Below are 24,632 nucleotides of genomic sequence, written 5' to 3' on the forward strand. Positions count from 1 at the left end.
TCATGATGGCAGGAGGGACAAAGCCAGGGGGGTTTAACAGACAAAAAAAGATTGTTTTAATAGGAGAGAAGCATCAGTCATTGAGTCTTACTTCATTCAGACTTTCTATCCAACCCATCCATCTTCAGTGCCAAGAGATGACAGGACCACCTCACTTTTTCCCCCCGGCCTAGTGGATCCATAATGCCCATTTCCAGCCCTAACAAATGACTCACTGCGATGGCCCCTTTCCCCAAACTAGCTTGCCAAGCCCTACGAATGTCTCAATACCTGTTATGGTCAAGTTGGCGCTTTGGACCCCTGGAGAGGTGGGCATTAATGATGGATCCCAACCATCTTCTCCAGCAGGCACTTGATCACTTGTGGCCAAATGACACTCAAATGCCACTTGTGACATCAGTGGCACAGAGAACCGGGAGGGGAGCAGAACCAAGGGCAGACACACCACGCACACCCTTCCCACACCAACTGGAATGCAAATCACTCGCCAAACGCTTCTCCAGGCATTATCTGCAAACAAAAATGCTCAGAGCAGGCGGTCTCTGCATCAGTGCCCTCTCTGTTTGCAGCACCTGCTCCGAGCCAGCCACGCTGGTATCATTCTGCCACGGCCACAGAAGCCAATGGGAGCACAACGGCCCTGCCAGACAGGGTCAGGGTTTGCTCTCCCTCTCCCCATCCCACCAGTCCCCTTCACCTCTGCCATCTCCAGGAGCATGGAGTGAGGAGGTGGTTTGGGGCGCGGGGAGGCAGGGGAGCACCCAGGGGGGGGAAATATAGGTCTCTGGCGTAAATCACCAACGCCGTTTCCCCTCCTCTCTCTTTCCTTAAGACCTGATGGTCTTCAGTCACACATCTTAAAAGAAAAACAAAAAACAAAAACACAAAGACTTACTTGTCTCAAGTCGATGAAGGCCAACTGCAGCGTGTCCCCTTGGAACCCAGGCACTGGGCCGGATCTGGCAAACTCTGTGGGAAAGAAAAGAGGATAAAAAGCGCCTTTAACTAACCATGGACAGGGAGATTGGCAGACGGATGACAGGGAAGACAAGAGAGGCTGGGGGAGAGGAGGACCGCGCTTCTAAGGAGTCATGTCTCCCTCCCTTCAGCCTCTTTGTTCGCCCTTCAAAATTCGTGTCATCAAAACACCATTAATTCCACCGTCCTGACAGCAAGGAAACTGTACTAATTCGACCTGAAATTTATTCCCATGAGCCGTACTGGGCTCCAGAGTATTTGTTTTGTGAATGGACAAACAACTCGCGGAGAAGAAAGGGGGGGATGGGGGTGGAAAAGTTTTTCCTCTCGACACAATAAAATCTTCAGCTCTGAAACCCTTTTCAGTTCCGAAAGCTATTTATATTTTAGGGCACTGAAGGAATTTTCTAATTTCACGCCTGTCACCAGGCTCCATAAGCATTCATCAAAAAAATATGCCCGGCCGCATCATTAATTATTCGGCAGCAGATTATTTGCATTATCTGGTATGGTGCACTATTGCCAGCATGCAGCCACCCCAAATGGGAAGAATCGGGGCCATTATGTGGCATATTTCTTTATTTTGGATGAAGACATCTGACAACTGAAAAACGTTGGCTTCGAAAGCGAAGAGAATATTTCCAAGGCCACATTTACCTCCTTCCAATGTAATCTGGCCAAAATTTCATACTTAAGTCATTTATTTGTCTTCCAATTCATTATTTAAACCAAGTCTAAAGCCACCAAGGGGGACTTTAACAAATTCATGTTAGAGGACCTTAGTTCTTCCATGCCATTTAACAGCTTTTCCTTGGTAGCGCTCATGAAGCCAATGACTGCATACATTCAAGTGTGTCTTTTGAAGATGTGTCCAAGGTTGATTTTGCCCGACTTCCCTTAGTTTCCACCCTCTTTAACTACAGAAATAATGGCTTTATCTCTGCTCTCCATGCAACTTTTCATCACCAAGGGGACCTAACTTGTGAAGCCACAACTCGACGCCATGAAAGACTCAAGAGGGAGTTTCCACTATAGGCTGAGTTTTGCTGCTCCTGGAGACAGTGCAGATTTGACATACTGGAGAGCTTTCAGGAAATGAAACAGAGCGCGATGGCAGAAAAGAAGGGAGGGAAAAATACACTATAACAACATAAAGTATTTTTATGTTATATAATGCCAGTGTCTACTATTGGTCAACTATTCATTTCCTCCATTCAGGAATCTACAAACACTCCTGCAGTTCCATGACTGCACAAAGGTACCAGCGGACAAAGCCTTTCCCTAAACCCCGTGCAGAGTCATTTTAAGCCAGGAAGTCTTCTCCTTGAATACTTCACATCCCAAAAGTCAGCTCACTTTCAAGCAAATGCCTCAAAAGAAGGAAAACAAATCTCCACAGACCTCCTGTAGCAGCTTAGTCATACGGCTTTAATGAGAACAGATTAATGAATTAGCAGGGATTCAGACCTGCTCCTTAACTGCCTTATTTCTGGAAAACAGAATGTTGTTGGCTTTCTGGCATCACCTTCCATTAAAATCCCAGCATGGGGAACATCCTTGAGAACAGATAGCAGCACCTCCAGGGCACTGTGGCCACTTCCAGACATTCACAGGTTTCCTTTTTAATACATTCGGCCATCAGAAGGGCTCTACAACTGAAACGATGGCTCATCTTTACAGTGTTCACTGAGATGCAAAAAGTAAAAGCATGACTCGAAGGCAGAAGAACCCACCCATAGTTGTGCCCATGGCCTTCTGTCATTCATGCACAGGACAGGAGTGGGCAGAGAATAGTCCGAAGTGAATTCTTGCTCAACCCTCCAAAACTATTTTAATTAATTCAAACCGCATACATACGTTTGCTATAAAGCTAGAGTTGCCTGAACCAGCACACACACACAAGGCAACACCAAGACAAGCTTTCTGACTCTGCTCTGCAAGGGATAAATCATCTTTACACATTTGCTGTACAACCCACTGTCTCATCTGGAAAAATTATCCCCAAAGTCACATCAATCCCCTACTCTGGAGAAGCACGCACCTGGGAAGCTAAAAACATTTAGGTATGGGAAACAACCTTTGTGCTCCCTCTTGAGAGGTCAATTCCTGTTGGGCTTCTCTATACCACTGTCTCTAGGTTGAAATACCCAACAAGCTGGCTCTGCACTACGTCCTACACTCTACAGATGGGGTCCCTTCGTGTTACCAATTACATCTGAAATAACACACCCTGAAAGGACTGCGCTGAAAAGAATATTCCATTTTAGACTGAAGGGTTTTGCAGCAGCTAGGAATCTATTCTGAAGGATACATGGAGTTTAAGACCTTCCTACAAGCATGAATTGCAAATATGAGAAAACGCCTTCAAATTGATCTCAAATGTTTTCATAGACTCGAGAACTTGCCACTGTGGTCACCCACTCGTGTGCAATGTGAGATGGATTTTATCCCATGCCACAGCCAGCAGCCCACCTTCAGCAGTCTCCTACTAAGCACCCCTATGGGAGTTAACACTGGGAATTATGGAGTAACATCACCTTCTGACAATACATGTTGTAACAACAGTAGCACATGGAACGTGCTCTTTATTAACCAACATTTGCTTCAACAGTAATACTCATAAGACGAATGGACTGGAGTCTCTGTGACATTAACAATGCACTTGACATCCAGGGAGTGAAATGACACATGAGATCACATTGCTTGTGTTACAGAAGAAATCAGATCAAGACCACAGCTTATATGCTAGAAGAAAGCTGCTCCAGCAATGGACTGTAAGGGGCCCAGAAGAGGAATGAATGCAACGCTTCACCCCATGGCTGCTCCTGTAATCATAGGTCACACTTTACATACCAATGCCACAAACTTATTTTGGAAGGAGAAATAAACAATGTCTTAAAGAAAAAAATAAAGAAACAAAGGAGAGAACAGAGCTTTCGGGGAGAGACACAGCCAGTTCTTCTTGGTTTTAATCTCTTCAACCAGATTTCAGGATAATTTTCTCGGAACGACCGAGCACAGTGCTGGCCTCGGTACTGTCGGATTCATTTATTGTACTTTCTCCACTACCAAGGCAAGTGGCAAACATAGCAAGCCACCTACAGTACAGCCCCTTGAGCAGAAAATCACAAGAGAATAGAGCAGATCAGTATGCGCCTGTTTGTACAAAGCATTTAGCCAGGCTAAAGGTTTGAGAGACTTGTGTTCAGGCCAAAAAAGTAATGTCTTTGCAAGGTCTACAGGCTTGGGCCACCCAGGGCAGGTCACAGAGGGACTCTAACCTCTCTTCCAAAACATTTCACCAATGAAAGAATCAAGGAACAGGAACCGTTAAGCCCTTTACAATGAACAAAGAATAAAGAGTTCAAACACACACAAGAAAAGAGACATCCACTGGAAATTAATTATACAGAATTGGAGGAGTCTCTTTTTGTATACTGTACACATAGGGACAGAGCCTTACACATATTGTGTGGTTAAAGCAAACACAGCTGGCTACTTTACTCCTCAAAAAGATCATCTTGAGGGTGAGATTCTCCCTAAATTACACTACACTGCCAGAATTTACAATGGCAGACCTGCAGGATCAAGGTTACAGCAAGTCCTATTGACGGGGAACTATGAATATCCACTTGTGGCTGCACTTCTTTTGAACAAGCTTTTGTTCTAGGGGAAATAATCATGTCCACATCCCCTAATGAACAATCTAGGTCTTAAAACCATCGTCCGTAGATAAACTCTTTGAGGACCATCTTAGAGAAGTCAAGCAACAGGACTCTTTGCTCCTCACTCGGAGGCACAAAATGACACCTGAGGATTCTCAACCTGAAGAAGAAAAGTTTGCATGGACTGGAGATGCTCACAAGGCAAAAAAGGACAGCAGGGATAGGTCAGAGTTCAGTCAAGAGGAAGGAGGGAATGTCCTGTTGGCAGAGGTCATATTATTCTCTTCCCAACTTCTGCTGAGTTTATGTGAGCTTACACCTCCACCCACATCACAGGATCACAGCGTCATAGGATATTCCAAGTTGGAAGGGACACGCAAGGATCATCCAACTTCTGGCCCCACACAAGACCATCCAAAAATCAGACCACATATCTGAGAGTGTTGTCCAGACTCTCAAGCAAATGGTCAAAGCTCTGTGTTACCTCTGGAATATCAGAGAGTTGCAGAGAGCCATCCAAAATCCACCCAATAGTGTCAGGGGGCATCACAAGACTTTAGCACAGTCATCTGCTCTCTGAAGGAGCAATGAGGAGCTTGGAGCTCCACCAGAGCATAGAGATGCAGTCCAGGGCTGCTCACTGTGCGTGAAACATTGGGATCTGCTAACCTGTAGGACAGGTATATAGACCCTATAAAGGTTCCCTAACCCAAAACCCAAGACATCCAATGGATGTCTCTTATCAGATGGGAAGTTCTCTACTCCACTGAAATACGAATACTAGAAGTGGAATAAAGCATCAGTGGTGTGTGTGCCATGCTGGGTAGGGAAAGAAAGCAGGTGCAGAGCTGGGGGATGCTGGTCCCAGTGAGTTCCAAAAATTGCCTGAACTCAAGCAATTACCACGGATCGCTCTTGAAACCCAAGAGCTACTCTTGCTAAATGCCAATTAGAAGGTAGGAGACCAGCCAGCAAAAACCTCCTCTCTCTTTGTTATAGTGGAACAAAACTGATAACGTCTGATTTAGCTCAGACCACAGGGAGATAAAACCCACCTGCACTGTGTAAACAGGTTTCTGAAATCTTTGTTAGTTTTCTTCTATACATTTTAAGCAGTTCATTAAAACACAGCATAAAGGTAACTCCACTAAGAGGCCCATTACTTTGCATTTCCTAGGAAAAGGAATGAAAGAGAATGGTGAGGATTTCGAGGGACCCAAGTCATACTTTCAAAGCCTAGTTTAAATAGGTGTGGACAGGAGCATTTTCTTTTCCTAACGTTGCAAAGGACGACAAAGATGGGAAAATATCAGTGAACATCCTGGTGACAAAGGAGAAGATGGGAAGGTGCTGGAGATGGAGGATATCTGAAATGTTGGAGCAGACAGCGTTGGAAACAAGAGGAAAGAAGAGATCTGGAGGACACCACAGAATCAGCAACAAGTTTACAAGGGAGATGGAAAACCCTTCCAATGGACATTGGAAGAGAAGCTCAATGATGGGGAGCCGTGCGCTTCCCATTGGTGCACGCTTACAGCCACCAGGCATTGCTTCCCTTGCTAGTGCAAGTGCAGAATCCTCCCCAGAAGGAAATGGGGAGCAAACCAATGCACGATGCACTTGGGGCTACCAGAGGAGCAGGCAGCTGTGCTGTGGGTTTGTAGGGGGAGGGCTGCCCACAGCACTGAGCGGACGATGGGATTTCCGTGTGAGAAAGTTCTTGGGGCCAGATAAGGAGCCAAGAATGAGGTGGTAAACAGCTGCCCAGGGACCCATAGAGGCACACGTTGGCATGCTCTCGTGTTGGGTTCAGTGCTCCTCAAGCTGGCTCCCACGTCTGCATTTCTTATTGACTGCACCCATGAGTGGGCTGAACGAGAACGTGGAGTTGAATGAAATTTTAAACATAATTTTACGGTGCTTTTAATTTCTTATAAAGCAGCAGTTAAAAGGCTTTGGAGATCGTGGAACTGCTTATTTTATGACCTAAACATTGTAAAAACAATCTGCCTCAATCGCTGCTGGAATGAGTTAGAGATGTGAAACACTTTCGTATGAGTAGAGAGCAGCCGCCTTCCCTTTCTCTTCTTCTATTCCAACCTCCAAATTGGGGTTGTTAATCAGATTCCCACTACCTCGGAGGTGAAGGAGATGGAGAAAAACCAACACCAGCACCGGGAGGCCCCAAAAAGAACAGAGCATTGAACCAGGCAAAAAGGAAAAGAGCCATCGCAAAAAGCACCAAGAAATCTTGGGTTGTGGACCTGTGCTGGAAGACAACGAACCCATTTGGAAAAGCAAACATCTGTTCTGAAAAAAGAATCCCTTCTTCTATTTCCAGGTTTGCAGAAGTATTTGTGTTGCTTTGCTTCTTTTTTTTTCCTCCATTCCCTCCAGAGTTGTTTTCTTCTCCTTCTTTTCACGTTGTCTCCCTGGGCCGGTGCCAGAACTCACTCCTAAATTGAGACATAATTAGACGTGTCCTACTGTGTCTTTCTGGACAACTCATTTAACCTCTACGTCTTACTTCACTCTAGGTTTAAATAAGAGGTGAGAGAATTTCTCTCGGCTCTGTAAGAGCTATAGAAAGCCAAGCAATAACAAAGAATTACACGTAATAGCAAAACTTCACATCTTGGTTTGCCCCTCTCTGCTTCAGCCCAAGGCTTGCTTGTGCAGCCATTCCCCTCCATTACACTGAAAAAATCATTTCTATATTAGCAACTATATCATGAACCTATGAGTCTGGGGAATTAATTTACCTGTGTCTTGGCTGAAGCTTAAACCATTATCCTTTTCACCTCTACAACTACTACATGTTGTGTATTCAACCCTGTTTTCTTGTAATGTGTATTACATATACATATATCTACTCCAATATAGAGTAAGTTAGCTGTATCCCCTCCAAACCACGCTTAATTCACTACATTTCCATTGATTTCTCTCATCTCTCTCTTCACTAGATTACACTTTGTCATCTGTTTTACTCAGCACTGGGGGCTTCCAGGGAGGAGATGCTGCTTAAGTGACCCAAATTACCGCCGGGGTGGAAAACTGCAGGGTCATGAGTCTGTTTGCAGCCAAAAGAAAAAGAAGGAAACGATTACTAATGACAAATGCTTCCTATTATTCTCAGCACCACAGACTGTCCCTGTGCGGACACAGATTGAGAACACAGCTGCTGCCGGTGTAGCTGATGGGACGCAAATTAGACAGCCAGAATTCAGGGCTGAAGGCACTTCTGAAGGAAAAATAAGGTGTTGCTTGCACTGTGACATAAGATATAGCTGTAAACTATGGATACGATTCATTAAATGCTGATCCATCTCCCGGGTTATTCTGCATGCAGTGCTGTGAACTAGCAGAAGAAATGACCAGCCATTAAAGAATATCCCCAACCAAATCCACACAGTCTTACAGGTGACCTTTCAACACAGTTTAATCTCTCTGTAGTTACAGTTGATGGAAGCATCCAAACTGAAGTTGAACTGAAGGCTCTGTGCAGCCTGGTCTGCTGGTTGGTGACCCTGCACATAGCAGGGGGGTTGAAACCAGATGATCATTGTGGCCCTTTTCAACCCAGGCCATTCTATGATAAGATTATATGATATGAAGTGTGATCAGCAACACTTCTGCAAAGGGCAGAACATAGTCTGCATAGTCTGACAGCATTAAGTGCCAAATGAGGACGACCACAATGCATTTCACTGAATGAATGAAGTTACCAAAGATAGGAATGGCAGCTCCCAGCTATTTAGGTTCCATCACCCCCAGTGAGGACAGGGACTATCCTGCTGTGGGGCTTAATAGGAATCACATGAGGGCAAAGAGAGATGAAGAGGTTTGAGATGATCTAAAGTGCAAACACTCCAACCTCCCTATCAACCAAGGAAGCCAAAAAGGTGAGTATTTGGAATACACTTTGCCCCCAAATCTTCATCCATTGAGCCCTATCAAGCTGTGTGTTTTCCATAGCCACTGGCCTTGTGATATTTTCACAAGCAATCACAGAACATAATCACATTAAATGTGGAGGTTGTTGGTCCTGCCTGTGGTGGGGAGATTAGAGCTCGATGATCCTTGAGGTCCCTTCCAACCCAAACCATTCTGTGATTCTATGACTCCACCCTGTCCAAATATGCAACTTTTCAAACAATGTTTGTGCTTTTGCCTTCCACCAACACCCTTGCAAGAGCAAGTGCCACCAGTGGACTGCACAGCGCCCAGCCTCCCAAATGCAAAGGTGCTGGGTGACATTGCAGGGGGTTGGTTGGATGCTGGGGATGAAGAACTGCATGGCAGCTCTGCTGCCACCAACAAATAAAGTTGTCTGTGGGTATGGACTCATTCCCTTTCTCCTTTCTGAGCTTCAATTAGCATCTAAAAACAGAAGGGTGGGAGGCTCCTGTGCAGAAATGTACTGGCCCTGCCTTGGATTAAGTTATAAAAATAGGACAAAGCAAGGTGTTCTGTCACTTCTGTTCTATATTTTGTTAACACCTACAGGCAGCGGGATAATAAGCGACTTGAGAGGAATCTTAGGATTTCAGAGCTTATTCAGATGCTAGCTAGGTGAACTAAAATGAGCAGGGTTGACTGCAAGCCACATTGGTGGCCCTTACCATGCTCACAGGCGTGCTTCCAAATAGATGTAACAGTTGCTTACAATGCCTCTGTTTCCCATAGCAGTGACTCTGCAAAAAGGGGATGCTTCGAGAAAGAATTCATTGCAGCAGATAGAGAACCGGCTGAAGTCAGGAGATGACCAGAACTTCTTAAGAACAGTTATTGTTTCCCGAAACAAGTTATAAGTGAACTGATTTTTGCGAGCCCTCCCCGATGTTTTACCCACTCTAATTCCTCACGGTTTTAACACACTCCGTTTCGAAAAGGAGGGATGATCTGGAAAGCATCAGTGAAGCACTTATGAAGAAAAGGAACAGCAAAGCTTTGATCTCTTCGAATTTGCTGAGCTGCTTCTGTCCTGAAGATACTGCCAGATGTCCTCCCAGACAGCACCACTGAGCTCTGCCAGCACTGCCCTGCCTCGGGTCCTGGCATACAAATGGGCAAAGCAAAACATGGGAGAATGGGATGGTAATGCATCTTACGTTCACATTCCTCCACGTCCAGGTTGAACTGCTGCAAGGCGCCCAGTGTCAGCTGCCGCACTTCGGCTTCCAGCAGCAGCTGCATCAGTGAGGTGGACAGGTGTTTGCATGCTGACATGCAGGCGGTCTGCGCCACCTTCCCCTGCAAAACAAAAGGGAGATGCATTAAGGCCCACGACGAGCACGCGTTTACAGCTCTAAGCAGCTCTCACCATCACATCCCACTGTGAACAAGGCAACAGGCCCTGTTTCATTTGACATCCTGCATAGATTGCATGAGGTAACCTGGCTGATAGGTTAAAACTGTGGGAGCAGTGACGATTCGGAACTGCAGCCTACAGCTCAAATTGCATCTACCTACATGGCACAATAAGAGTTTCAAAATCCCATTCCAACAAACAGAGGTACTCAGCTCAACCAGAGCTCTTTCAGTCTTTACTGCGGTGGTTGCACCCTGATGGGCAGCTCAGCTCAACCTCAACGCTCCCTCATTGCCCCTCCTCAAAGGAAGAGGGGGAGACAACAGGATGGAAAAGGGTGCAAAGGTTGAGATAAGAACAAAGAGATATCTGACCAGCTATTGTTACAGGCAAAACAACAGAGCCAATGTAGGGAGATTAAGGTAATTTATTGCCTGTTAGTACAGATTACAGCAGTGAAAACTAAAAGTCACCTACAGGCACCTTCCCCCATCCACCCTCTCCCTTAGTTAGGGAATGGCAGTGGTCAGCCCATAACACTCCATCTCTGCTGCTCCTTCATGGTCACTCACTGCCCCTGTCCCATGAGGGGTCCCTCCCCAAATGGATCGCACATAGGCTGCCCACAGCTCTTCAAGCACTGCTCCAACACAGCTCCATTCCATGGGGCCCATCCTTCATGAACTGCTCCAGCACAGCCCCCATGGATGGCCCTGGTCTGGGCTCTGCTCCTGCAAGATCCCTGCATGGGCTGCAGCCTCCTCCAGGCCACATCCACTGCTGCACCATGGCTACACATAGAGACCTCCATGGGCTGCAGGGGCACAGCCTGCTCCTCCATGGGCCCCTCCTGGGCTGCAGGGAGCTCCTGTTCTGTGCCTGGAGCACCTCCTGCTCTCTTTCTGCACCTGCCAGTTCCATAGAGAAGGTGACCATCAATACTTGGCTCCTCCAACACACCCCTGCTTCATGGGGAGACCCACAGGGCCAACAGGTTGGGTCAGTCTGGAGAAGAGGAGGATCAGAAGAGATCTCATCACTCTCTACAACTCCCTTAAAGGAGGTGGAAGTGAGATGGGGGTTGGCCTCCGCTCCCACGCAATGGGCATAGGATGAGATGATGGCTTCAAGTTGAGTTCTTCCATGGCAGCCTACAGGCTCCTGAACTCCCTTAGACACCAGGAGGAGACAGAGGTGGAAAAGTCCTTACTGTGAGCAACACGGATTTCCCCCACCCATCAAACTGCAATCAAGCCTTTGTGACAGGCTTCCAAAACAGGCAGCAGCCTTTTGTTCAACCTACTTCAATTTCTCCCTTCATTTACAGCTCCTCAAAAAACTTCCTTCATTGCTTGGGTCCAAATGTTGTGGCAGGATCTACATTAACAGGTTTCCATACGCATCACAGGTGTGGAACGTGCATTGAACCCATACAAATGTGCAGATCTTCTGGCATGGCAACACAGACTTACAGAAGCTCTCTGGCCAACGCTGCACAGAACCATGCATAGCTCCATGCCTGCAACACAACACCCACGCCAGCACTTCTGGTGGTTGGAGCTGCCATGCAAACAGCCATGCTTCAGCTGGAGATTATGTTTTCAAACGCACACAAAAGGATTTAACACGCTCTCTTGGAAACTAGGAGTGGCTTTAGGAGACTTTTACAAGCGCTGTACAAATTGTACTCCAACTGGGATTAAAGTGGGGGTGGATCACAAGTTTCATTACCGCAGCACGGATAGATGAGCCCATTTTTGATACACGAACTGGGAAGTGCTCTTGCCAGCTTCACCGAGTAGGTCTGAATGCATGGGCAACATCTATTTTCAGCAGCAGGAAAACCTCGTTTGTCATTAATAAGAAAGCAGAGCCACGCTCGGAGGGCAGGGCACTCCATCTCCATTGCTTACTGCCGTTCCCAGGCTCCGGCAGCATCCATTACTCACCTCAGAACAAACACCTGTACTAAAATTAAGATGAAACATGGCAACCATAAAGTTTAGCGCAGCCACGGGTTTTTGCTTTCCATCATTTCCCCGCTCCGTCTGACACTCCAGGTTATCTACAGCGCTGCTTGGGCTCATTCCTCAGCTCTGTTCTGCAGTGGGAAGCACGTTGCTATCCGACCACCATTTTTCTTCATTACTTCCAATAGACACTTGACTCGTTGCTACACTCGAGGTGCTTTGACGTGTTGTTGAGCGGAAGGCTCAGCCCTGGCCCATCCTCAACGATCCTCACCCATCATCCCCCCTCCACCTGCAGTTCCATAGCTCTTCCCCAGCCAACCTGAGATTCCTTGTGATACGCAACTCAAACCCGCAGTGGATCTTTCCTTCTCATCACCCACTCTGCTTGGAAGAGCACCCGAAAGTCCATGGGTATGGACAAGGGCTGCATCCCCGGGGCAGCTGAGACACAAACCTCCATGGATGAAGCCAAAAGGAAAACCCATAAGAAGGTTCATAGCCTCATTGAGAAAAACCACAGTGAAACACCCTCCTTGTATACCATGCAAAGGTTGGATCAGCAGCACGGAGGTACCTAAAGGGTTACCTGTGCCTGCAAACACACCTGTTCTGTTGCATGCATTCCTCCGGCCAGCCAAGCTTGCCCAAAGAGAGAGTGAATGACAAGCGACACTGGGAGGATGCGAAGAACAGCAAACAGTTGAAATGAAATGTCAAGTTAATAAGGCAGACGCGAGGGAGACGGGAGGGAAAAGGCAATTTAATCGTCATGCCTTGACAGCACAACAGCTCCACAGAGCCTTCGTGGCAGAAGCAGAGCATACAAACCACACAAGCACACAAACTCAAAATTACTGGATGAAAGATAAAAGCATACACAGGTGCTTCTCCTGCCTTGTAAGCGTTAATCCATTCTTCCTTCTATTTATGAGCTGAGGGCCTGGAGATGCCACAGGGCTTTAAATCACTGTGATAAAGGCCCATATAGGGACAGGAGGTCCTCCAGCATGGGGCACAGCTGCCTGGCATACCGAGGTCTAAAACCTTTCCTGAATTTATGCTCTCTCAGCCTTATAAATACAGATACAGACAGTGACAAAGATGCCACTTACAGCAGCTCCCTGTAAGATCAGCAACTGCACACAAGCATCAATTTTATAATATTTTCCCAGAAACCAACTGCAATACCTGCTTGATAAGCAGTTGCTGCTGGTAGGAGAGAAATCAAATGAGGACATTGATTGATTGCTCTTAACAAGGTGTCCTATTTCTCTTTCCTCTTCCAGTTCCTGCTGTAGGTTCCCAGGGTGGCGGCAGCGATCCAAGCCTGTGATTGACATGTTTTCCTCCAAACCTCCAAAATCATTACCAGCCCCACCCTAAGCAGTGCCAGGACATGTGCCTTGGCTTGGAGGTGTCAGGGGTGTCCATCACAGATGCTGCTATTACAGAACCCTGCGATCCCACTGTGGTTCGGAGGAACCAGAGAGGCATGGAGATATGGCACTGAGGGACACAGTTAGTGGGCACGGTGAAGATGAGTTGATAACTGGACTTGATGATCTTAGAGGGCTCTTCCAATCTTAAGGATTCTATGCGGCCTCCTGATAGGGGACCTCCAAAAGCCATTGGATGTGGGTTCAGGCACAACTGGGAGTCCCTGCTGGGGCTGGCCTGGACCAGAAGGACCCAGATAGATATCCAGCCTCGGCCAGCATGGGACCAGAAGGACTCAGATAGATATCCAGCCTCGGCCAGCATGGGATCCTGTGAACTGCCTGCAGAGATGAAGGTAAAATTAACACTTCGAAGTCACCAATAGCTCATTTACCAACATGACAGAAAACAGAGGAGCTTCAAATCACATGAAAACCTCTATCATATGGGTTGCTACCTCACAAAAGCTGAACTGGATTTGCATGGGGCAGAACTGGGTGGTGCATGAATATATGCGGAGCTCAGCTGCTGAGACACCCAAGCACATGCCCAGCCACCTTTGCCCATCTCAAACACAGCCAGCAAAATAGCAGTTCTCCTCCTGAGCATACCATCAACAGCCATGGGTTTGTTTCTAGACCTGAACTGGTCTGTAAGTGCTTTTTTTTCCCCTCTGTTCATTGCTCTCAGTGCAACCCCCTTGTAGTTGGGGGTTCCATCACAGGCAGGTTGAACGTTAGGAAGAATTTCTTCTCCAAAAGGCACTGACACAGCTGCCCAGGGAGTGGTGGGGTCACCATCCCTAGAGGTGTCTCAGAACCGTGGAGATGTGGCACTGAGGTCAGTGGGCATGGTGGGATGGGTTGGGGTTGGACTTGGGGATATCGTAAGTCTTTTCCAACCTTAATGACTCCATGATTATGTGACACCTCTCAAGGTGATGCTGGCCGTTTGGTGCCCCCAGAGATGCACAGAGGCGTGATACCCAATGCACACCAATGAATAACCCAATGAATGAAACAGCAGAGCCAAACCTCCTGATGCTGTCCTGAAGACGCAAGCCAAAGGTGCCACACATCAACGCAAGCAGCACTCCCCAGACCAAGCCCCACCAGGTCAATCACGCTGCAGGAAACCAGCCATGAAATCATCTCATTTCAGCTGCATTTCATCCTCGGGAAGCAGATTAAGCCCTTTGGGTTCCCAGGAGGCAGGAGAAGGTCAGCACGGAGCCGGCGTTGCTCACGGTAGCGTATTTGTTTGAAAATAGCAAATATGTTAACAATTAGGGAAAGGAAAAGCTGAAAGGCTGCCTTGTTAATTAAGGAACTTGCTATCAAAGGACTCATTAAAAGCTACTGAAACGGAATGGTTGTTAAAATAAATACCCATTAATCTTAGCGTGCAATCAGGAATAGGTTGCCACTACCCACCTCGTTGCAAGGCTGGGGGCTCCTGGCTTGCACCGACTGCTGCAGGCTCCAGGGAGACCCACAGGGACCCATCCTGCATCACCTCCACCTCCAAAGGGCCGCCGCTGCCTCCCACTGCCCCTTATCCCCATCGCAGTGCGGGCAAAGCGCAAACAAAAGTCCCATTGTGGCACCGTCAGCTCACCAAAGGACTAATGGGATACTGCCATGAGAAACAAAGCCTGACAGGTTTCAGGCAGTCCCAGGGTTTGCAATTGTTGTGGCGTTTTGTTTTTGTAACAGAGGAATTTTGTTTTCATCTGCCACAAGCACCGAGACTGCTTTGATGCACTACACTTAGACATGCAAATCCACGCGCTTACAGACAACAGAAAAATGGGCAAAATAAATATGGAACTCCTTGGCATTACATGTCCACTTCGTTATAAACAACATGACTCAAAGAATCATAGGATCCTTAGAGTTGGAAGGGACCTCTGAAGGCCATCCAGTTCAACTCCCCTGCAATCAACAGGGAGAGCACAGCTAGATGAGGTTGCCCAGGGCCTGATCAGACCTTGCCTTGAAAGTCTCCACGGATGGGGATATACATTATTCCACCATAGTTATGAGTCAAGAATACTGGTTCAGACAAGAAAATAAGGCACTGTGGAAGTCCCAGAGTCTGTGCTGTAAAACTGCTTCACAGCATCTCGTTCCCTTCCTCAGTGCATGAGCATCAACAGGCAGACCATAAGCTGGACTCATCCCAATCGTCTCAACACAATGTTTGGCAATGTAAAACCTCTATGAAATGATGGCAGAAAGGTGAGGTCCCTTTTCCTGCTATTCAGACTATCTGTTCATGCCTCCTGCCCACAAGTAGGTGCAAATGAAACAGCCGCCATCATACAGCTCCTCATTGCAGTGAATGCACTGAGAGCAGGAGGATGGAATTGGGGCTTTTTGGGTTTTCCTTCCATAGAAGTAAGCTGAGTTATCTCACAAATCTTTGCCACTTTTGTGGGCAAAGTGGGAAAAATCAGGACATTTTTGAGGGTACTATCAGCAAATCAGTTCCGCTGTCTTTGAGTGTCTTGGCTTGCCTGAGCCACCCTGATTTGCCAGGTTCTCAACACCACCCTCATTCATTCCAATGCATTTTAAACTCATAGTCCAAAACAGCTCAGCACCTGTAGAGAACAACAGAGCTCAAACTTGCAACGTCCCAAATCCCACCAACGTGAAAGGTGCCCCAAGCTGCAAAGTGACCAGCTGAAGGTTGCGTGGCCTTGGAATCTGCCAAGGAAAAGACCTGTTGTACACTGTTCTGATGAAAAAATGGGGATTTCTGTCTTATCCAGACTCCAACCATCCCTGTCATCTAACAACCATGATTAAGAATCCGCTCTCCACCATGGAATCTCAGATGCCATCTATGAGGAGCAACAGCCTGCAGGCATAGACCACGGTGAAACTGCCACCACACAAATATAAACCAGACAGCCAGTAATGCTGACCACTGCAGGCTGATACAAAACCCCTCAAATCCCAGTAAAAGAGAAAAAAAAAGCAGCTTGGCTCTGCTGCAGATGGCCAAGGCCAACAGCTGGAGGAGGCTGTTCTGGGTGAAGCTGAAGGGAGCATCAACACCAAATGGTGTTTAATCTGGGTAGGGCAAGGTTGTTCCTGCACAGCCGTGAAGGAGAGCAGCCCACCACACACTGCACTCATTTGCTTATAGGGAGGAGTGAATAACTTCAACAGCAGAAGCACAGCTCAGGGGTTTTGCATCCATGAGTAATCATGGGACAGGAAAATATGAGAAACAGCAGATCACAGAATCATAGAATGGCTGGGGTTGGAAGGAACCATCAAACTCCAACCCCCCCGCCACATGTAGGGCCACCAGTCTCCACATTTAATACCAGACCAGGCTGACCAGGGCCCCATCCAACCTGGCCTTCAATACCTCCAAAGACGGGGCCTCCAACACCTGTTCCAGCACCTGTAAAGAACTTCCCTCTGACACCCAACCTAAATCTTCCCTCCTTCAACTTAAAACCATTTCCCCTTGTCCCGCTGTTATCTGTCCTTTCAAAGAGTAGACTCCCCTCCTATTTACAGGCCCCCCTTAAATACTGGAAGGCTGAACAAACCCAGCTCCCTCAACCTGTCTTTGCAGGGGAGGCCTTCTGAGCCCTCTGAACATCAAAAGCAAAGCTGAAGCATAACCCAAAATGTATGGGCAGAGCACACCACAACAACTAAACCCAGTTCTCCTTTCCCAGAAGGTATCTGCTGGTTGGCAACCCTGCACATAGCAGGGAGTTGAAACCAGATGATCATTGTGGTCCTTTTCAACCCAGGCCATTCTATCATTCTATGATAGCTGACAGTTGGACGTGATCATCTTAACAATTCTTTCCCCTGAATGAATCCACACTCCTCAGCTCTCTACCACGGAAAAACACAACATCCAAACAACACAGGTGCCTCTAAGAAGGAATGAAGCCCACAAACAACCTGTGTTCATCGAGTCATGTGTTCATGCACCCAGGAGCAGCCGTCATTCCTCCTGGAGCTCTCAGCACCGCTCAGCCCTCGCCGTGTTCCTCCCTGGTCCCCGTGTCCATGGGGTGAGGCTTCCCAAAATGCCTGACACAAACCAGAGCCCCGTCCCGACAATTATCAGAGAGCAAAAACTGGAACGAACGAGAAAAAATAAATGACATATTTCATCCTCCCTCTTTTGTGGCTTTTATTTTCTTTTGTATTCGTTTTGGGAATAACATTCTTTCCATTGGGAAGAGTCTCGATTTTCCATTAAATACAAAGCAGCTGCCATTTTGGAAACAAAAAGTTGATTAAATGCAGATTTATTTTCTTTTAATTTTGTCCCTAATGCATGAAGAGTTCGAACCACGCTCATCTCTGCTGATTTATTGGGGCAAAGCATCTGCCAATTTACGGCAGCAGGAAGGCTTAAAAAGAGCGAGCGCACAGAACCGATTCATCTGCACTGTGCACTGCTAGCAGTTGGGTTATAATTAAAAGATCTCGAGGCTGGAAGACCAGCAGGCTGCGCTCAGCCTCATGCAGAGCCCATGCTTTGCTCCTACAGACCCTAGAACTCAACAGATGCTCACCTACTGTGGTGCCCATTGAGGGCTCGATGAGCTCTCCATGATGTTTGGCACTGCCTGCTGGAAACGGAACTCGGACACGACTTCAGCCCCAGATGTTGAGCAGATTGGAAAAGAAGATGAGCTCAAAAGATAAAAAAAACCCACTCTATTTCCAATGCAGTTCAGTAGGTTTCTTCTTCTGAACCCTGCAGTCAGAACTGATTACCGAGAAGTAGTGATCCACACAAGAAGCATGTGAAACTTCCGCTGTTCTCACAGTTTTCTAAGAACTAAATCTTACAAGAAATTGCCATTTCATGTAAGAACACAAGTTCTGGTTGAGAAACAGAGAGGAGGAAGTTGGATATTAAGAACAGTTTCCTCTCAGAAAGTGGCAGCGCGTTGGAACAGGCTGCCAAAGGAGTGGTGGGGTCACCATCCCTGGAGGCATTTAAGAACATGGAGATGTGGCACTGAGGGCCATGGTCAGTGGGCATGGTGGGATGGGCTGGGGCTGGACTTGGGGATCTCAGAGGTCTTTTACAACCTGAATGACTCTACAGTTCTGTGAAAGCTGCAAAACTTAATGGCACCTTGTTGGTTTTTTATCATTAGCACATCAGGTTCTCCTTATTCACTGTAATTCATGAAACAACGTGAAGAATGACCATGGCAAGCACAAGGAGATCCATGAAGATCCTCGTCTTTAAATGGTTCTCCTCTTGCTATGTAGGCTGCAAGGTGCCTGGAGAACACACAGCTCTGTGTTGGCACCTGACGACAGTCACCAAACTCCATGTTCACATCCTCAACCACTTCCTTCCCACCATTCTTCTCCAGCATTCAACCATGTGTTAATGGTTGGACTTGATGATCTTAGAGGTCTTTCCCAACCTGAAGGACTCAATGATTCTGCTGCAGATATGGCATTCATCAGACTGCTCTCAACATCAAAGTCTTGCAAGACTTTGCCAGTGTATGAAACCAGAGGAAAGCATATAATGGCAAAGTCTATTGTTTCACTTAAAATTTGAGCCCAAAGGGGAAAAAAAACCCAACATGCTTTAACATCTGATAGGGCTTCTAGAAGCTCTGTGCTGGGCTCTGGTGCAGGAAGCAGCCGGAGTGTTTGAATTCCTTACACTGAGGATGGTTTTTCGATTGCTAAATTCCCCGTACCAAAGATCTGATTCTTTGTGCATGCAAAAGCAAGCATAAAATAGCTTTATAAATCTAAGTTTGTAAAATGAAATCAAAGCCAAACATGCCAAGGTGACTACACAAAGGGAAGCAAAACCTAGGTAAGTGAGCACACCCTGGTTTAAAGGATTTATGGGACTGGGCATTTTAGCTTCAATTAATTTCCAGAGTGCTGAAAGCACACAAGAAACCATATAATTACAAGATAACTTGGCTTACCCAGATCCTACTTAACTAGCACTCGTGGGTTAAGCAGAGGTCAGGCTTCCCCAGACAACAAAGCTAACTCCACCATATTTGAATGCTTTGCTTCTTGTGTTAATGCAACCGGGTCTCATTCCAACCCCTTCCTTTTGGCCAGTATCTGGGAACGTGAAGATGCTTGAAGAGTGGCACACAGCTCCAAATCATCAGGAACAGCCCAGACCCCACATCCACACAAGCACTGCTCCAGGCATGATCCCACCTTTGACCATGTCAAACTCATTGTGCTCAACCTCGAGCACAAACTGGATCAAGGAACCTCAAGAGAGAGCAGGAGCTTCCCTAGAGAGCAGAGAAAGCACCCAGACAGGATTTTATAGAGGCTGCTCACAGCCCTGTCCATGCCTGTAACCCAGGCAATACAGAATTTGGGGTGTTTTTTCTATATCTACAACATGGAGAAACCTCTAGGATCAGCCACAACTGCTTCCCTCCGGACGCTTTAAATGCAGCCACAATTGCTCCTTTGTGCTGCTATTCCCTGCAATCAGACTTTTAATTTTCATTCTCTCAGACAGATTAGTGATTTATTTCCACCAATTAATACAAACAACCGAGTGAACAAAAAATTAGGGAGGTTAAAAGCAAAATTAGAATGTGTTGCAGGTAAGAACAAAACCAACTAAGAGCAGGCTAGCAAAGACCCACCGTATAAAGGGATTACTCCATCCCTGACCCTTTCCAGGGGACCTCCAGGTATTACTTTTCATTGATTTACCTTAATGAAACTAATGCACCCCTCTCCATAGGAAGCTGACTCCATAGCTGTCTAGGCACTGGATTCAATTAAAGAAATAAATACCTCTGGCTTCTAAATTGTTGAAAGTCTCCAAAGCCAGAGGCAATGCTCCTTTTTGCTTCCATCCCTGTTGGGTTATGCCCCAAGACCCTGCACAGGATGGGCTGAGCACAAGGGGACACTTGGATCTCCCCTGCAAATCGGTGGCTGTTGTGGGACCGCCACCAAGTGTGACACATTCCTGCCCAGAGGGTCAGGATTGCTGCAGGATGGCTCCTTCCTTCCAAAAGCTGGCATTGATTTGAGGCCTCGTTGTTGACTCTGAGGCCCCTGGGTGCCCACACAAGGGCTCAGCTATGCTCAGTTTCCAGGCAAAGGGGTGCATGCACCCAACAGCACCACGCAACACCCATCTGGCCTAGCAGCCCCACGGGCAGCATAAACACAGTGCAGGGCTACAGGCATAGAAGCAGAAGCTCAGAACTGACAGAGGCACGCAACAGGATCGAGAAGCACAAGGTGTGCTTGGTTTTGCACGTGGCTTGGCTGCAGACATCAGAATAGAAGCAAGAAAGCAGCTCGTGAGCAATTCGGGATCTATCCGCTGAAATGCCTTTGCTTTTCTCCAGACACAGGCAACAAGCAGAAACAACAACACTTAGAGGCGTGCATTGAACCAGAAGGCAGGTCCTAAAGGTCTGCTTTGCTGTCTTGGTGCTAAATGCCCTCATTCCAGTTGGGAGACAGTAAACACCAAGAGCCCATACTACTCTCTGATAAAGCCAGAAGGCTTAGCACTAAGGCCAGGAGGGAGAGCCCCATTGGAAATGCAGACTGACAGCTCCAGAGGATGTGTGCGGATCAGACCACAGGGAGAACACAGGGATATATGCAAAGGTCTTTCTTCTTTCAGGTTGAGGTTGAAAATCTTACCCTTCTTTTCCAAATAACAAGTGTTGCCTCTAATTCCCTTCATATTTATGGATGCACGGGGCATAACAGGAAGCAGTTAAATGCAATGTGTTCTAAGAGCAACAATTTGGCATTGCTGTTGCAACAGCACGTGTTCCTACAAGGAAACCCTCTCCTACTGATTCTACAGATTGATCTCAAGCTGAGAGAAAGCCCATGCCTGTGTCGACAGCAGCAGAAGGGACAGGCCTCCACCCAACGTTAGTTAATATTTTCCTTTCCTCTCTTTCAAGAGCAATGACCTTTCCTGGTTCAAGTCACCCTCTAGCACTGGAGATGCGAGCGGGGCGGACGGCACGACGCGCAGCCATGTACTCACCGACATGGTAGAGTGGGCATCTACATCCCCCTACAGAGGACAACACAGGGAGTTTGAGTCAAGGGCAGGAGAGAGCAAAGCAACAGCAAGCAAGGCAGAGAGGTACACATCAGTCATCACCCGCGGGTGCTATAACCCTTCGCTGCTCCTCCCCAACCAAGGCATGGGCCATGGAATGCTGTGGCTGCTCAGTGAATGAGAAGAGCAAAATATGGCACATTGGAGGAAGAGGAACAAATGAGCCACGTCCCACCAGAGAAGCTTTGTTGCTGGCCCTGATATTGAATGTACTGTGCTACCTGGGGCAGGCCAACAGCCACATGCCTCAGCTGGGATGGATGTCCGACCCCAGTAAGTGGCAGCAGGGATTTGCCCAGAGACATCTATAAAACTCACCCACCTCCTGCAAGGGCAAGGAGATGTTAACTATACACAGAGTGGATTTGTGTAAACCTAAGGAACCTGGTTTCAGCGCTCATATGATGGTTTCATGGTGGTTACCGGCTAAAATAAATGACCTTCATAGAACCATAGAATGGCTCGGATTGGAAGGGTCCTCAAGGATCATGAAGCTCCAATCTCACTGCTCCAGGCAGGGCCACCAACCTCCATATCTAATATTAGACCATCCCTCCCAGCTTGGTCAAGACTGTGGCTGGGACAAAGCTCAGGTTTGTGTTGCGTTCATCTCCACGCGCAACACATTGCCTTGTAACATTATTCTGGAGAGACTCAACTTCTAAAGGCAAAACGCAGGTAACCATTCTCTCTAAATACTTCTCAAGCTCTTTTCTACCAAAGAGCTGCTGGGGCCAACATTACGTATTTCCAACTGGGAAGAGATGCCAAACTGGTGAATAAGGCAAAATGTTCCATGCGGAGCGTCCGCGGCGTCTGTGCAGTTCCAGCTGAAATCTGTGCCTGCCATCTGGCAAAAATAAGCACAAGGGGGAGGGAAGGGGGGAAAGGCGGGGGGGGGGAAGAGAAATCCCTCTATTGAGCTGAACTGCCCAGGACGGCGGAGGTTGGAGTTTGTTCGATCGCTGAAAGATTGCTTCCCCTTCCTGGGTCACCGTCACCTCTTGACCTGCCCTGATTACCTTCCAAAGGAGGTTATCAAGATACAAGACTAACAGAGGATTAAAGGAAACTTAAAATAAAAACAAAACACACCCCCTTCCCCCCACTCCGCTCCCCTCCCCCAGGAAAACATCCTTGCTTTGTTAACCTGACAGTTCACTGTAGGTGTTGACACAACCCTCCATCTCTGAAAAGCTTAATGTCAACAAATCAGTGTGTTTGGAGTAGCCCTGTCAATGCGATTTACATTAACTTGTCTAACAAGAAATAAAAACAACAATCAGCCATCAAAGACAAAAGGCTTTTTCAGTCATTCTTTTAAAAGTATGATGCTGGAAATGTTAATTTTGGAGGCCATGGCCTTTTCCCTGCTAAAAAACAGCAAACCTTCTTTTCTTTCTTTTTTTCTTTTCCCCTTCTTTTTATTTTTTTAAAGGAAAGAAGGGGGGAAAAAAAAGAAGAAAGAAGTATTTTCTTTTAAAGGAGGCCCGAGCATCCCATATTAATAAGCAGAGCAGCAGCAGTAACCAACCCTCACTGGTTAACACAGGAAGAGGGCAGCCTGGAAGCCAAATGTTAATTACGCTTTTATTTCCACCAGCATGTTATTTGCTTTGAGACATTTTGGGCACTTAGCGGAGCATTTTCGAATTGTGGCTATAAACCACCATGAAAATTTCATGCAGCACTGGTATGCACCAAAGCCCCGTTAACTTCACCATGAACTTTTCACCCCCAAAAGCTCCTTGCGTCCCCATCCCAAAGCAGAACTGCAAAAAGCAAAGGTTCTGGGGGCTCCCAGCTCCAAAGAGAAAGCATCTTCCACCAGCTTCCACCACTGGCATGGGCAGCAGTAGGAGCTCAGATGCTCTAAAGGAATAATCAGGAATTGCAATCTCTGCTTAAACACTTGGAATTGCAATTCTTAATTGACCACTTGGAATTGCAGGCTCTACTTCAACACTTGGAGTTGCAACCCCCACTTGACCACCTGGAGTTGCAACTCCTGCTTCAGCACTCGGTATTACAGTGCTTGACTGAATGTTTGGGAGTTGCAATCCCTACTTCAACACTTGGGAGGTGCAATTCTTGATTAGGACTTGGAATTGCAATCCCTGCTTGACCACTTGGGTGTTGCAATCCCTACTTGATCACCCAGAGTTGCAGTTCTTGACTGAACACTTGGAACTGCAATCCCTACTTCAACACTTGGAACTGCAATCCCTACTTCAACACTTGGAACTGTAATCCCTACTTCAACACTTGGAATTCCAATCCCTTCTTCAACACTTTGAATTCCAATCCCTACTTGACCACCTGGAGTTGCAATTCTTCACTGAGCACTTGGAGCTGCAATCCCCACCAGACCACTTGGGATTGCAATTCTTGACTGAACATTCAGAACTGCAGTCCCTAATTGGACACTTGGAATTGCAGTCCCTACTTGGACACTTGGAATTGCAGTCCCTACTTGGACACTTGGAACTGCAATCCCTACTTGAGGAGCAGGGTCTCTGTGCCATCCCACCAGCCAGGATCAGCCAGGGATTTCTTCCCCAAGAAATTCAGCTTTGTTCCATTCCCAAACAGGAGCACAGAGCCAAAGCTGGGACTGAGCTGCCCTTTCACTCCTCTCCTCTCCCCATAGCACTCTGTGACCCCCGAGGCCATCCCCTCTGCCTGCTGTGCTCCGAGCCTTGACCCCAGCAAGGTTTCCTGCCCATGAGCAGCCCCGTGCAACACAATGGGATTACTCACACGCAGCACATAAAACAACCGCCTGCATTTTTGCAGGATCAGGGCTTTTGGCTCCATTCTATTACAGGACAGCTCTTTTTGTTGCTGTGATTTTAGCACAGTAACCGCCGGCGTGCCCGGGCTGAATTTCTTTGATCAGCAGGTGAGGGTTTTTTGCTGTAATTGCTGTCGTGACAAAGGGCCGGCAAGCAGCTCGTCTCCTGCTCCTTACTCATCCCTCTGCCTGCCACTCTTCTCCTTCTAAAAACCAACTGCAAGTGCAAACACCCACAGAGCTCCTCACGTGTGCTCACCGTGCAAACCCAACAGGCACAAAGCTCTGCAGGAAGGGGCACTGCCAAAGCAGTGAGGACATGGGAACAGAAGGGTGAGTGCAGAGCTGGGGCTACACACAGA

The 24,632-nt window shown here is 47.2% G+C and overlaps 1 protein-coding gene across 6 annotated transcripts in view; it reads right to left on the bottom strand.

Moving 5' to 3' along the window:
• EXOC6B (exocyst complex component 6B) overlaps nucleotides 1-24,632 on the bottom strand; it is a 231,645-nt gene that overhangs the window by 60,940 nt on the left and 146,073 nt on the right. For 4 of the 6 annotated variants that reach the window (XM_072334652.1, XM_072334649.1, XM_072334650.1 and 1 more), the window contains 3 exons: nucleotides 21,399-21,428; nucleotides 9,755-9,896; nucleotides 896-969 (listed from right to left, as the gene is read on the bottom strand). In XM_072334652.1, coding sequence (XP_072190753.1) covers nucleotides 896-969; nucleotides 9,755-9,896; nucleotides 21,399-21,428 — 246 coding nt within the window. The remainder of the gene's footprint in view (nucleotides 1-895; nucleotides 970-9,754; nucleotides 9,897-21,398; nucleotides 21,429-24,632) is intronic. The other 2 variants (XM_072334651.1, XM_072334648.1) reach the window with 1 other exon arrangement.

This window comes from Excalfactoria chinensis, chromosome 4, assembly GCF_039878825.1.
Source record: "Excalfactoria chinensis isolate bCotChi1 chromosome 4, bCotChi1.hap2, whole genome shotgun sequence".
NCBI lineage: Eukaryota > Metazoa > Chordata > Aves > Galliformes > Phasianidae > Excalfactoria > Excalfactoria chinensis.